The 14,057-nt window shown below is 43.1% G+C and overlaps 2 protein-coding genes across 2 annotated transcripts; both read left to right on the forward strand.

Moving 5' to 3' along the window:
* Nucleotides 1-8,160: 8,160 nt before the first annotated feature.
* On the forward strand, nt 8,161-8,589 carry LOC136533421 (uncharacterized). Its single transcript, XM_066525973.1, has one exon. The coding sequence runs from the start codon at nt 8,161-8,163 to the stop codon at nt 8,587-8,589; it is 429 nt and encodes a 142-aa protein (XP_066382070.1).
* A 2,702-nt stretch (nt 8,590-11,291) lies between these two features.
* On the forward strand, nt 11,292-12,224 carry LOC136533420 (WUSCHEL-related homeobox 3B). Its single transcript, XM_066525972.1, has 2 exons — nt 11,292-11,699; nt 11,841-12,224. The coding sequence occupies exons 1-2, from the start codon at nt 11,292-11,294 to the stop codon at nt 12,222-12,224; spliced, it is 792 nt and encodes a 263-aa protein (XP_066382069.1).
* Nucleotides 12,225-14,057: the final 1,833 nt, after the last annotated feature.

Here is a 14,057-nt window from a genome sequence, read left to right on the forward strand (position 1 = left end):
CTCGATGGCCCCTCCACCAACCTACTGATGGTAATAGAGTCTATGGTTTCTCCAGGCGATGTGTTTTGGTCCTTCAACCATGTAGTTAGTCGTTGCTTATGTTGTTTCATGACCCAATCATCCGAACGACCATTTCTCTCCGCCATAATGATAGCCAAGTGTTCATCAATGTACGGTTGCATCAGTTGTGTACTCTGCAAGACACTGTAATGCGCCTGACTCACCTCTTTGTAATCATGGTCGATGAACACTTTTCCACCGCTGGTACCCTTCCTAGCCAGCCTACCCTTGTGACGAGAATCGGGTTTACCAATTCCTTTCTATACTTTTAGGTACTCTTGACATCACTCGACGACTTCTTCAGTACTGTAACCCTCTATCATGGAGCCCTCTGGGTATGCTCGATTATGCACGTATCGACTTAGAACCGACATGAACCACTCGTAGGACCACATTTCATGCAAGTAGCAAGGGCCTAGCGCCTGTATTTGATGATCCATGTGAATCATGAGATGTGGCATTATATAAAAAAAAGCAGGAGGCAAACACATCTCCAGTTGGTTTTGTGTCTCCACCACAAATTCATGTAGGTCACTCAGCTCTTGCTTGCCAATCGTCTTCTATGAGATCTTCGAAAAGAAGTAGCACATGCGGGTGATGGCCATTTTCAAGAACTCTGGCTTTATAGCCCTGATTGCAATAGGTAGAAACACTGTTAGCATCACATGGCAATCATGAGCCTTGTAGTGTGTTATCGACAAGTCCTTCATCGACACTAGCTTCTTCACATTTGCTGAAAACCCAGTCGGGACTTTGATCCCCCTCAGGAAAGTGCATATAGCTCTCTTCTCATCTAGTGTTAGGTTGAAGCACACCGCGGGCAGAGCGTATTTTCCATTAGCCTCAGGTACCGGGCGAAGCTGTGGCATCATGTTTAGCTGCACCATGTCTTTCCGTGCTTTTAGACCATCCTTTGACTTGCCTATGTCCATCAAGGTAGCAATGAGACTCTCAAAGACATTCTTCTACACGTGCATAGCATCAATGGCACGGGGGACCTCCAAGTCTGGCCAGTAAGGCAGATACTGAAAGAAGATCGATTGTTTCTTAAAAGGTACGCCTTCGACAGGAGGTGTGCTTCTATCTCTATTCGTCCAATCTGGATTCTTCTTTCCATAGATGACGCGTATGTTTTTCACCATTCTATACACGTGTTCTCTGTTATGACGTCTCTCCAGAAGGGGTTCAATCTTCGGGGCGTTGTCATAAAATCTAAAGAACAATTTGCAGTGGTACTTGTGACTTGTCTTTAAGAAGCGTCGGTTCCTTAGGTAAACTATCTTCTTGGATGCATCCAGGTACACCCATGTAGTACCATCCAAGCAAACCAAGTATCCCGTCTTCCCTTTGATCTGTCCAGACAAAGCAAACAGCGCGGGATAATCATTGGTAGTAACAAATATTATTGCTCTACATATGAAGTCCTCCTTTCGGAACGCATCGTACATCTGCTCCCCATGCCTCCATAGCCTCTCCATTTCTTGCATCAAAGGCTCGAGGAACATGTCTATATCAATGCCTGGTTGTTTAGGGCCAGAAATAAGAATAGTGAGGAGAAGGTACTTTCTCTTCTGATACAACCATGTTGGGATGTTGTACATGGTCAAGATCACTGGCCATGTGCTGTGGTCGCTCATCCTCTCATTGAAGGGATTCATTCCATCGGTGCTCAAGCCAAACCGTACATTTCTTGGGTCATCGCTGAATTCTTTGTGCTTCTCATCAAACCTTTGCCACTGACTACAATCAGCTGGGTGTGCCATCTTATCATCATCCACCTTGCACTCATCATCCCACCATGTCATCAGTGCCGCTTCTTTAGGGTTTAGGAAGATACGTCTCAAGCGGTCGGTCACTGGCAGGTACCACATTACCAATGCAGGAATTCTTATCTGCTTTGCATCATTGCCTAATAGAGTGTCCTCTGGGGCTGAGATTCTTGTACCACCTTTTTTGTACCCTTCTTATTCTCTTTTTCCCCGTGGAGGGTTCATCCCCACCGTAAAGGTCATTGTTCTTATACCGGCTGGCCCCACACCGGGGATATTTATCCAGTGACTTGAACGTTTCGCCATGAAAAAGTATACAGTGGTTGGGGCATGCATGGATTTTTTCAACCCCCATTGTCAATGGACTTATGACCTTCTTCGCTTGGTATGTGTTGGCGGGAACTGAGTTTGGTTGTGGCAGCACCCATGATAGGAGATGCAATAGATCATTGAAACTACAGTCTGACCAGCCATACTTAGCCTTCAGGATGAGCAGCTCAAGCACAAAACGTAGCAATGTCCAATGTGTCAGACAACCCTTTTCAACACCATACACAATCTCCTTCGATGCTTTTGCCACTCTTTCCAAATTTTCTAGACCTTTCGGGCTATTTAGTAAAATCTCTGGTCCAAGGGCTCGAATCATGTCCTCCAAATCATCTTCATCCTCGACACGTGCTCCACCATCATTATTGGCACCACCTTCGTCGTTACCATCCCAACCACTAGCATCACCACCTTGTTCATTGCCAAACTCGAAATCCATTCGTGCATCAAGCTCTGCTGAATATTAGGACAGGGATTCTATGGTTTCATTGTCGTATTCCTCCTCATCCTCGTCGTTAACAATAACCGTTTCACCATGATGAATCCACACTGTGTAGTCCTCAACAAATCCTCACATAATCAAATGTGATCTGATGATAGTTACATCTGTCCATGCCATACAGTTCTTGCAATCTTTACAGGGGCAAATAAATGTATCCTTATTCTCTTTCAATGTCATTGCATGCTTCTTTGCGGCTTCAATAAATTTATCCACCTCTTCACGGAAACCTGCCTTGAACCTTAACGAACCATACATCCAAGAGTTCCTGTACTCCATCTTTTACAACAACAACAAAACAAACATTAAAGGACTACTTATTCAGATATATATAAAAATGAATTCAAATTAATAATTACTTGAGAATAATTGTATATACTTCAGATATATATGAATATAAATCTAATATAATTACATGAAGCATACAAACACACCATGATAGAGGAAAATTAATTAATGGCCCATTCATCCATAAATAATTAAAATACATATTTATTAATTACAATAAACAATTTCAAAGACAACAATTAGCAACAATTATACTTTATCCAATATCTTTTATACAAACCCTAGTCCAATTTCATCAAACATAAATTTACAAAAACAAAATTAATAAAAAAACCAAACCCTAGATCTAGATCCACATGCACATGAAACATCCATAAAACTAACTAATTGTTCACTAAAATCAAGAAACATGGGTATGATCTTGTTCCCATCCCTAATTCACCCTAGTACATTTAAAACTTGGGTTTAATTTGCTTCATAAGTAGCTCAAGCACCATAGAAGAGAGAAAAACAAAACTCTAATTACTCACTAACTAACCATTAAAACTTCAAAAAAAGTGTGGAATAGCATTTTCTTAACTTCTACAATCTCTCCACCAAAGGATTTGAGACCAAAACCTTCCCCCCTTAGTAGAGTAATTTTTGGGAGGTGCCTAAGGCCTCTCCACCTTTGTTTCACGGGTTGGAGTGAGTGACCCGAGGAGAAAGAAGGTGCTGCAGCTGTTTTATATGTGGGTCATTTGTAGGGGCGGCTAGTGATTGAGCCGTCCCTACAAATCGGAGCTATGTATACGGGGGGTCATTTGTAGGGGCGGCTGGTGATTGAGCCGCCCCTACAAATCGGAGCTATGTATACGGGGGCATTTGTAGGGGCGGCTCAATCACCAGCCGCCCCTACAAATCAGACCCCATTTGTAGGGGCGGCTCGTATCACCAGCCGCCCCTGCTGTTCTATTTGTAGGGGCGGCTGATGTCTGGGCACCCGAGCACGCCACTGTAGAGGCGGCTCCATCATCGGCCGCCCCTATAAAAAAATCGAACCGTTGCTAAAAATCATTTTTTACGTAGTGCATCCCTACGAAAACGTCACTGAGATCTCACATTTGCTAGGGTATCTAGCATCGATTCACGATCGAATACAGGTTGTTTGTAAAAAAGAAGAGAAGATAATAGATCGATCCATCCATCAGAGAAGCATTGAAGCAGTGCAATAGATACATGTCAGCAAGTTGGCCGTAAAGCAAACGCAAGGGCAAGCAAGGGCGGCATTGGTAGTTAATATATACTGCCACAAACAGGTGCACATATAAATTAGGTTTTGAATAAGCTACAGATGGATGCGCGTTATATATACTATTGCATTGGAGCAAAAGGTTAGTCGTCGTAATAGATAGGGCATGCACGTACGTGCATAAGAAGAATTATTGCAAAAAAAGCAAAGCGGAGAGGGAGAGAGCTACACTGCAGATCGTTAGGCAGCGCATGCAGCAGCAGCTTCTGCTAGCTGCTGACGTTTTATTGCTCTTGAATCTCGACGCATGGACGAAGCAGCTGCCGAAGCCAGCAGCCGCTCTGCATGACTTGAATGGTACTGTACGTACCACAGTAGCTCCACTCAGCTGGATCGATCATGCAGCTATGGCCGTGCGTCGTCGTCTCGGTATCCACGCTAGCTAGCTGCTAGAGATTCTTCTGCTTCTTCTTTATTTGATGCCATGCAGCAGCATTCGCTTTGATAGAGAAAGATCGAGAGGTCAGAGGCAGAGGAGAGGACAGGTCGTCTCCCAGCAAGCTACAGACACAGACATGAAGCTTACCACCTAGTAGCTAGTAGGAGGCCGGCTGGGAACCCAACTTCCATGCATGCGTGCATCGTGCGTGAATGCATGACGGACGGGTCACTTAGTGCCTGGATTCAAACACCTCGCTCACCTATTTGTACATGGCCGGCCGGGCAGCCGGCGCTGGACGTCGTCAGACGATACTGCAGACACAGTAGTATCCTGCAGGAGCATTCGATCCACTCCAGTACTCACCCCTTGGATCGAGATACCATGCATGGGAGAATGTGTAGTTGCATGCTCTATGTTATGTTCGTTTATGCTAAAATTTAGTTAATGCTGATGCTTATGCTAAAATGTTATGAGAGATTCTATGGCTGGAAAATAACTCAAGCGAACAGGGCATCTCTGCTGACTACTGGTACCGTACGCAAGAAGTAACTTGCATGCATGGGGCCAAATGACAAGTGGTCTGCAGCAAATGATATTACTGTATGATATCTAGCTAAATATTGATAGTCAAAATCTTAGCAACTAGTTTATTATATTCAACCCAAAACCTCAAATATATGCACATGCATACTGATCATGCATGCACACCCAAACTAATTCTCTCTCTCTATCGATGTCTCTCCTGCCTAGCTAGCACTATATGGTGTACTCCCTCGGCCTAAAAAAGAATGATGTTTTTTACTTTTAGACATCGTGTTGGACCGTTCGTCTTATTCAAAATTTTTGTCTAAATTATAAAATAAAAAATCATTATTAAAGTATCTCTAATGATAAAATAAGTCATAACAAAATATATGATATTTATACAAAAAAATTAAATAAGACGTGTTTGAAAGTCAAAAACGACTTTTTTTTACGGAGGGAGTAGGTTAGAAAAAACAAAAACAAAAGAGCAAAAAGAGACTAGAAGGAACATATACATAGTAGTTCCTCCCTCTCCCTCATCATAACCTTATGATGTGGTGCCCAATCAGAAGTCTACATCGGCACAGCAAGGGTTATGCTACAGGGCATATATGAGTGTCTCATTTCCCGCTCTCTCTCTCTCTCTCTCTCTCTCTCTCTCCACTATCGCCGTACTAGGCAGGCAAACATGGAGCCGGTTCTGTTCATAGTAAGGCCCCGTTTAGTTCCAAAAAATTTTGCATAGTACCCGTCACATCAAATCTTACGGCACATGCATGGAGTACTAAATGTAGATGAAAAAAAAAACTAATTACATAGTTGGATGAGAAATCGCGAGACGAAACTTTTGAACCTAATTAGTCTATAATTAGACACTAATTACCAAATAAAAACGAAAGTGCTACAGTACCCAAAACCCAAAAATTTTTGGATCTAAACACACCCTAAAAAGGAAAGAGGTTTGAAGAGGAAATTCAAGAGAATGAATGCATTCAAGTTCTCCATGAATGCAATGCCAGTAGCTAGGACAGCAGTGCGCAATAACGTATCCTCCCATCTTGTCCCTCCCTCTTCTATTCCCTTCTACGCATTCAAGTAGTAGTATCAGGCCCCGTTTAGTTCCAAGCCAAAAACCAAAAATTTTTAAGATTCCCCGTCATATCAAATCTTGCGGCACATGCATGGAGTACTAAATGTAGACGAAAAAAAAACTAATTACACAGTTAGCCGAGAAATCGTGAGACGAATCTTTTAAGTCTAAATAGTCCATAATTGGACAATTTTTGCCAAATAAAAACGAAAATGCTACAGAAGCAAAAAGCCAAAAATTTTCGGAACTAAACGGAGCCTCAATCTTGCCCTCACTCTTCCAAATAACATATTTGTAAAGATCTATCTGCATGTAAGGGCTTCCAAATCCCAACTAGTATACATACGACGTCGCATTTTATTAGTATATATGGGCTCACACAGGCAAGTTTTATGCATTTTAATAGTTCTGTGGTGCCATTTTAGCTTGTCAACTATCTCATCTCGCTCATCTCGTTACCGTTGTAACCTCCGACACGGTTTCACTTCACTACTCTATATATATATATATATATATATATATATATATATATATATATATATATATATATATATATATATATATATATATATATATATATATATATATATATATATATATATATATATATATATATATATATATACACACACACAATCCTGTAGCCGGCTACAAAATAACTTATTCTGTAGCCACTTTGAGTTACGATAATTACTATGTTAATTTACGAGATTATAGTAACTCTTTACTAAGTGGTTTACTATAACGTTATGGTAAATATCTCCATGTGTTATAGTAATCCAACTATCGTAAATATGTATTAACATTATCGTAAATTAGTATATAAAATTATCGTAAATGAAGGTGGCTACAGAATAACTTATTTTGTAGCTGGCTATTGAATATACTCTCCCTATATATGTATATATATATATATGTTTTTAAGATGCCTCCTAATTATTTTGGAGAGTGCTGGCGCCCGAACGTCCGATGGATACCGATCCATCCCCCGCACGTTTACGTGACGGAGGCCCACGCTGCTCCCCCCGTTTCTCTTTTGTGCTCGTTTCCCCCGCGGCGCTCGCGCCCCCAGCTCGACCCCGCAACCCGTCCCCACAGCCCGCCGCATCCGCCTTCGCACCGCCCCACGTGCGGGACGAGCATACCCCATCGCCCCATGACCGCAGCACCCCCATCCGCTCGCCCCCAACACTTCCGTCCACTATCCCTCCAGCGAGCCACGCGCCCCCGGCCGAACAACATAGAAAGCTGAAATAAAACACGTGCAACAACATGGAAACAACTACCGCAACATTAGACTGAAGCAGCTGAAACACCATGAACATATTATTGCAACAACACAAAAACAACTACTACAGCATTCGGCTGAAGCAGTTGAAACAACATAAACATATTATTGCAACAACACGAAACAAACTGCTGCAATAATAGGTTGAAGGAGTTGAAACATTTGGAACATATTATTGCAACACTGGGTGTGAAGCATATGAAACAACGCTCGAATAAAAACACTTGCAACAACATGGAACAACTACTGCAACATGAGATTGAAGCAACTGAAACATTTTGAAAATATTATTGCAACATTTGTGCCAAGCATATGAAACATCCAGATCAGAACGATTGCAACATCATCTAGAAACAAGTGAAACATTTTGAAACAGTGCCTACAACAAAACCTTTGAAACAAAATGCAACATGGGCAAAACATCCCCCAGATCTACTTGTGCAACATCCTTACGATTCAACTACAACATACCTCTGAAGCGTCTGAAACAACTGAAAGATACAATTGCAACATATAGAGGGGGAGAGAGCCTGCACGGGGAGCCCCATGGCTGCCAGATCTAAGGGCATCAGGAGCTCCCTGTGGGGGAGGATGCCGGTGTCGGGGAGGGGCACCGCCGGTGTGCGGAGGAGGGACCCGGGATGTGGGAGGAGGACACCGGGGTCGGGGAAGGATGCGTCGGAATGGGCGAAGGAGTCGCCTTGGTGGGGGAGGACGCCGGTGTCGGGGAGGGGCGCCACCGGGGTGGGGAGGAAGGAGCCGGTGTGGGGGAGGAGGATGCGGGGGTTGGGGAAGGAGACGTCGGTGTGGGGGAAGGAGCCGCCATGGTGGGGGAGGAGGACGCCGGATTGGGAGAGGATGCCGCCACCGCCGGCCAGGAAGGGAACGAGGTGTGTGAAGGACGGGTGGAAGGCGAGGAGGAGCGTGGCCGCTGGCTCGCGGCGTTGCGGAGCTCAATCGGGGGCATGCGGGGCTCCTGGATCCATGGGGGGAGGAGAGGAGCAGTGGCAGTGGCCATATCGAATCGCTATACGACGCGCGTCTGGAACCGTTGGACGTCAGAGTCATAGCAATACCGAATTATTTTTCGAGGGGCAGGTTCACTTACCAAACCATTTCTAAATTGGTCGAGAGCATTGTAGCTTACAAACTATCTGTGGAAATATATTTTCAGGAGAAGTTTTGTTAGGTGTACCACTCTTAGAAATATATCCATTTTCAGTGTCGGACGACTTAAAATAATGGCCCTTGAAAATATGATTTCTATCGATTCTCATGGGCGGTTGAGTAAGCTTGCCTTGTGCTACATCCAGAGTTTGTAGTTAAGTGAGTTGCTCTGTGCTTGAATGATTTTAGTCGAGTGGAGAACCACACCCGAAGTTACTAGCAAGGTGGTGTCAGCCGAAATTTAATTGGAAAGATGGGTCACTTTAGAGCAGTGGCTACCCCATACACCGATCGAGAAAACCTAGAACATGATTTTCTTGGTGAATCAAGGTCTATGACAATGGTTATTGGAGGCTTGAGTTGGCACATTGGTGCAATCTCAGGTGACATGTTTTGGATTAGGGCTACGTTCTAGCAATGGAGAGGAGAAGGGCTTTTGATTCCATGGATGAAAGTGATCTAGGCGAGAGTGAGGAGGGTGACCACAGTACATTAGAACATGAATTACTTTTTCAGGCCATTCACATTTCAATTGGCTCGGCCTTTGTGTTTGGTAGATCGCTTCTCCCTTTGTGGAAGAACCAAGTTGATGCCAAACCGAGTGAGTTAAGCCAACAGTGAAGCCACAAGGTGTCCACATCTGATTGTTTACACGCCAGATGGAGCTAAGTGGGAATATAAAAGTGTACAGTATGTACTTACAAATGAGATGTGTGTGGGTATCCATTAACCCTACTGACCTGCATTTGGTTTTGTGGAAGATATAGTCACCATGAAACCATTTTTTTCTAACAAAAAAATTCATGATCGTTATATACAAAAGAACTTTCAAATCTGAATGCAGTGTGTTGTTTTCTAATACAAAATACACCACACACTGCTCAGCTATCTTATTGGTATAATATGTCGCAAAAATTGAATCTCTAAATGTGTGTGCACGCTTTATAAAAGAGAAATAGGGAGCAATGTGTAGGGGTGAGCTTATCAGAAGTTCAAAACTATAACAAACTACGAGAAATTAGGCGATTTTATCTATGAAGAGATAGACACCGAAATTCACATGAACAAGGACTTGATTGAACCCCCGTGGTCGCTAGGCCTACTACATCCACACTCTCAACTAACTAGGCTAGTTAGGATGTCCGTAAATGTAATAACAAAGGTGTACATATCCTCATTTAAATTTAGTAGGATGGAATATCTGTGCATGCATGCAATTCAAATGAGCCTTGTGCAGGCATGGAACTATATTTATATCTATACTTAATAATAAAGTGTGAAAATGTTTTCTTCAGTCTCTCACTCTCTCCTCTGTCCACCCGCCTCTCATGTAGTCACTTCTCTTCTATCTCTCTTACTCATTCTCATTCTTCTTGCTTTGGCTTGGAGCTGCAAAACCTTCGTCGACACCGCACCACTCATGTTATGGTCTAGCCGTCTGAACCTGTACACGTTGTGGCATGCGTGGTTCGCTTTTCACTTTTTTAAACTTACAACAAGCACGCACAGTAAGAACATATTTAAGTTGAGTTAATCCTCTCCGTCATTTATCACAAAAGATTAATTCTTGCTTTATTGCATTAACATTTATTATGGGCACTAGAATATATCCGATTTAAGGTTGGGCTAAGCCCAATTAAACCCAACAAAAATATCTAACTCATTATCATCGCCACAAAATGGCACAACAAATTGTATGTTGTAACGCACGGCCATGCTTGTTAGTATCCCAAAGAAAGCAAAAGCTAGCAATCCCAATTAACATGCAACTTTTTTCTCTACTTACAAATTTATATTAACCTGCTGTTAGTTCAAAAAGTTTGTGTCAACGTTTTTTCACATAGCTAACCAGCTTTTACTCGTGGCAGAGCATGTAATTTATCTCTGTGCGCGACCACCGCCAATTTATTTCCCATGGTCAGTAGTAAGACTGTAGCTAGCACTGGTGCCGTTGGTCAAAGGGGATCACTGCAAGCTCTGGCCGTTTTGATGTGCACCAATTTGTCTCACACACGCTGCCTAGCCTTCTTTTTCTCTGTCGGCCCGCCTTCATTCATCTCTCGCTCTTTACTGCATGCATATATGCGTTGTTGCTTTGACATACGATCGACCATTGGATCGGCAGCTGCGCATGGCTGGCCATGATGCTCCCTAGCCCTAGAAGCTTGCTAGCTAGCTACCTACCTCTATATAACTGGAGGATCTACCCGGCCAGCTTCCATCCCAGTCTCATCCTCGTCCTAGCAAACCTCAAAGACATAGACTGTAGGAACACACGGCACTTGGCGGCTGATCGATCGAGTTGTGTGCGTGTGTGGGAAGTTGCCTGTGAGCTACATATATCAGAGTATATCTGTATGTCTATCTAGCTATATTTACCAGCATTATTATATTTAGCTCATGACAGACTGCTGATCGATGCATATACGATTTGCAGGTAGGTAGCTAGAACAACTTCTTAGAACACATATAGCTAGCTGTCGTCGTTCTGCAGAGCACACACACACAACCAAGCTACCTAGGATCGAGCTAGCTAGCTAGGCGTTGAATCCATTGATCGAATCGATCCGATCCATCCGAGCTAGCATTAGCAATAGCATCCTCCATGCCGCAGACACCTTCGACCCGTTGGTGCCCGACGCCGGAGCAGCTGATGATCCTGGAGGAGATGTACCGGAGCGGCGTGAGGACGCCCAACGCGGCGGAGATCCAGCAGATCACGGCGCACCTGGCCTACTACGGACGCATCGAGGGCAAGAACGTCTTCTACTGGTTCCAGAACCACAAGGCCCGCGAGCGCCAGCGGCTGCGCCGGCGCCTCTGCGCCCGACACCAGCAGCAGTACGCTCAGCAGCAGCAGCAGGCCACCGCAGCAGCGCCGGCTTCGAGCCCTAACAGCAGCTCCACCCTTCCGTCTCCGGCAGCAGGCGGCAGCAGCGCCGGTGTGCATCCGGCGGTGATGCAGCTGCACCAGCACCACCACCCATACGCAACCAACTTCGTGCCACACCTGGTAGGCATTTTAATTGTTCACGTTCTAGTATTTTTCTAGCTATATAGAATCATATATAGTATCCATTTTAATTTTGCAGCTTGCTATAAGTGCATGCTTGATAATGTATGTATATGTCCATATTCATCAATTGATTATTAGGGCTACTTGGGGCAGCAGGCGGCGACTGTTCCGCCAGTGCTGAACCCAGCTTCTGCCGGCATGGTGGACCTTGCAGCTGCAGGAGCAGGAGGAAATAAGGTTACTGGTGTAGGCGGTGCCTATGGAGGTGGAGCTTCGCTATACAACAGCTGCAGCAGCAATCAGCTGGAGGAGTGGGACGCCGCAGAGGCCATGGAGCACTGCAACGCCAGCTGCGGTGCGGCATCGGGCAGCTCTGACGAGGGTGGCGCAGCTCATCTCCAGCTGCCGCCATGCTGCCGCCGCCCTCTCATGACCTTGGACCTCTTCCCCACTAAGAGCACTGGGCTCAAGGATGAGTGCAGCAGCTCCAAGTCCTCCTCTTGCTCCACATCCACCAACTAATTAATCGTTATGTTTGAATCCCTTTAGTATCTATATATCTTGCTTCTAGTAGTTCTTTGATTTGCTAGCTAGGTAGCTAGTAGATTCGGTCATCTCAAGTGTGCCATTATATTGTTGTGTTGCGTGTGACGCCGCTACCTCTACTTTCCTTGTTATAACTACGTTTAAGTTTTAGTACTCGACCTCAATCTATATGTATCTATATCTTAGTGCAATGGATTTGTTTTAGCACACTACGACCTATGCTCCATTTACTCAATAGCGACGAGCGAATGAACGAATGACTTGTATATGGCTATATATAATTTACCTTCTTCCTCTTCTCTAGTGATGACTCCTTTATTATCGAGAGTTTATCAAGTCAAGTCTTTATCTTCTCCTAAAGTTAATTGCAATGTGAAGGGCTGAAGACTAAGAAATTGCCACATCATCTCAAATTATTCATACAGCTACATAAGCATGCATCCATTGGACAAACATTTTTTGAGTTAAGAGTGTGTATGTGAATAAATATATCTTATTATTCGGATGTGGAAGTTCTAATTTCTTTTGAATCAACAATACATCTTAGGTACCAAAAGTGTCATGCCTCAATTGTCAAGACTCAAGGATGTGTTTTGGCCTCCCACCAAATTTCAGAATCTTTTGAGAAAACTTGAGTATTCCTTCCAAATTTTCATGTGATCTTAAAATTTATCCCACATACTCTACAATATTTTATTCAAAATTCTGGAGCTCTATAAATAATTTTATTAATACAAAGATTATTTTTCGCAATTGTTTCAAATGAAAACAAAATAATGCCACTCCATTAGCCTCGGTCAATTTTAGCTCATTTCTTTCCATCCTCGGTCATACCTCGTTTGAACCCATGGACCTTCTGATCCCATCATGGCTGAAATGAGACAGGAGAGAGGAGGTAATGAAATTTGCTGAAATCAGCACAATGCTAAGGTATTTATTTATTTTTCATTAAAAATAATTACGACAAATGTCATCTTTATGTTATTTTAATTACTTCTGGATGCCTAAAAATTAAAAGAACATTCCAAAGTATATTTTAGGGAATGAATAACTTGGAAAAAAATATGTGCAACAATGATTACTAAGAAAAATAAACAATTCACCGTTCTAATGACTTTGTTTAATAGATTTGCACATCAATGTAAATTCTAAAAATAATTTAGTATTTTTTATTTTTTTATGTCGTAGAAGACATGTATTTATAGTTAGTACTCATTTCTTGCGGTGACAATTTACATAAGAAACCAGCTCTAACTAGAATAGGGAGCATTGTAGCTCACAGTCACTTAAAATCCATTTGCAGCGGCAGTTTCGTTAAGAAAACCGTACCTAGAAATGTAACAACTTTTAAGTGAGATCCTATTAAGAAATCCAACCCCTGAAAATGTGATTTTCAGGGTCTTAAGAGAGAACCGGCCCTAGAAATTTCTAGGGGTGGTTCTCTTAATGGAATCGCCCCTAAAAATAACTTAGAGGACTAGTCCTATTGAAACAACCCCGATTTCCACGATGGGAAATCCACAGAGTCAAAGTGTAATAAGACCATGGTAGATCATATTACCCAAATTCCAGTCGATGATCACATCCATACATCGATAATATCAGAGTACAAATAGTGCGGAATTACATAAATTATTACATCGCCGCATTGGCGGAATCAAAAGTAGCATTCATTTAGAACAGCTTGAAGATAAGATCGCCAAACTCGAGCGTAGGAACGAATCCCTCAACCGTCAAACTCCTCGGAGCTATACTCCTCAGCAGAACCTGTATGCCAAAATTTATCAGTACGATTTGTACTGGCCACTC

This window comes from Miscanthus floridulus, unplaced genomic scaffold, assembly GCF_019320115.1.
Source record: "Miscanthus floridulus cultivar M001 unplaced genomic scaffold, ASM1932011v1 fs_878_2_3, whole genome shotgun sequence".
Lineage (NCBI taxonomy): Eukaryota > Viridiplantae > Streptophyta > Magnoliopsida > Poales > Poaceae > Miscanthus > Miscanthus floridulus.

Coding starts and splice junctions, on each gene's coding strand:
- LOC136533420 (XM_066525972.1), top strand. CDS start 11,292: ATGCCGCAGACACCTTCGACCCGTTGGTGCCCGACGCCGGAGCAGCTG. Junction 11,700..11,840: donor CCAACTTCGTGCCACACCTG/GTAGGCATTTTA, acceptor ATTGATTATTAG/GGCTACTTGGGGCAGCAGGC.
- LOC136533421 (XM_066525973.1), top strand. CDS start 8,161: ATGTGGGAGGAGGACACCGGGGTCGGGGAAGGATGCGTCGGAATGGGC.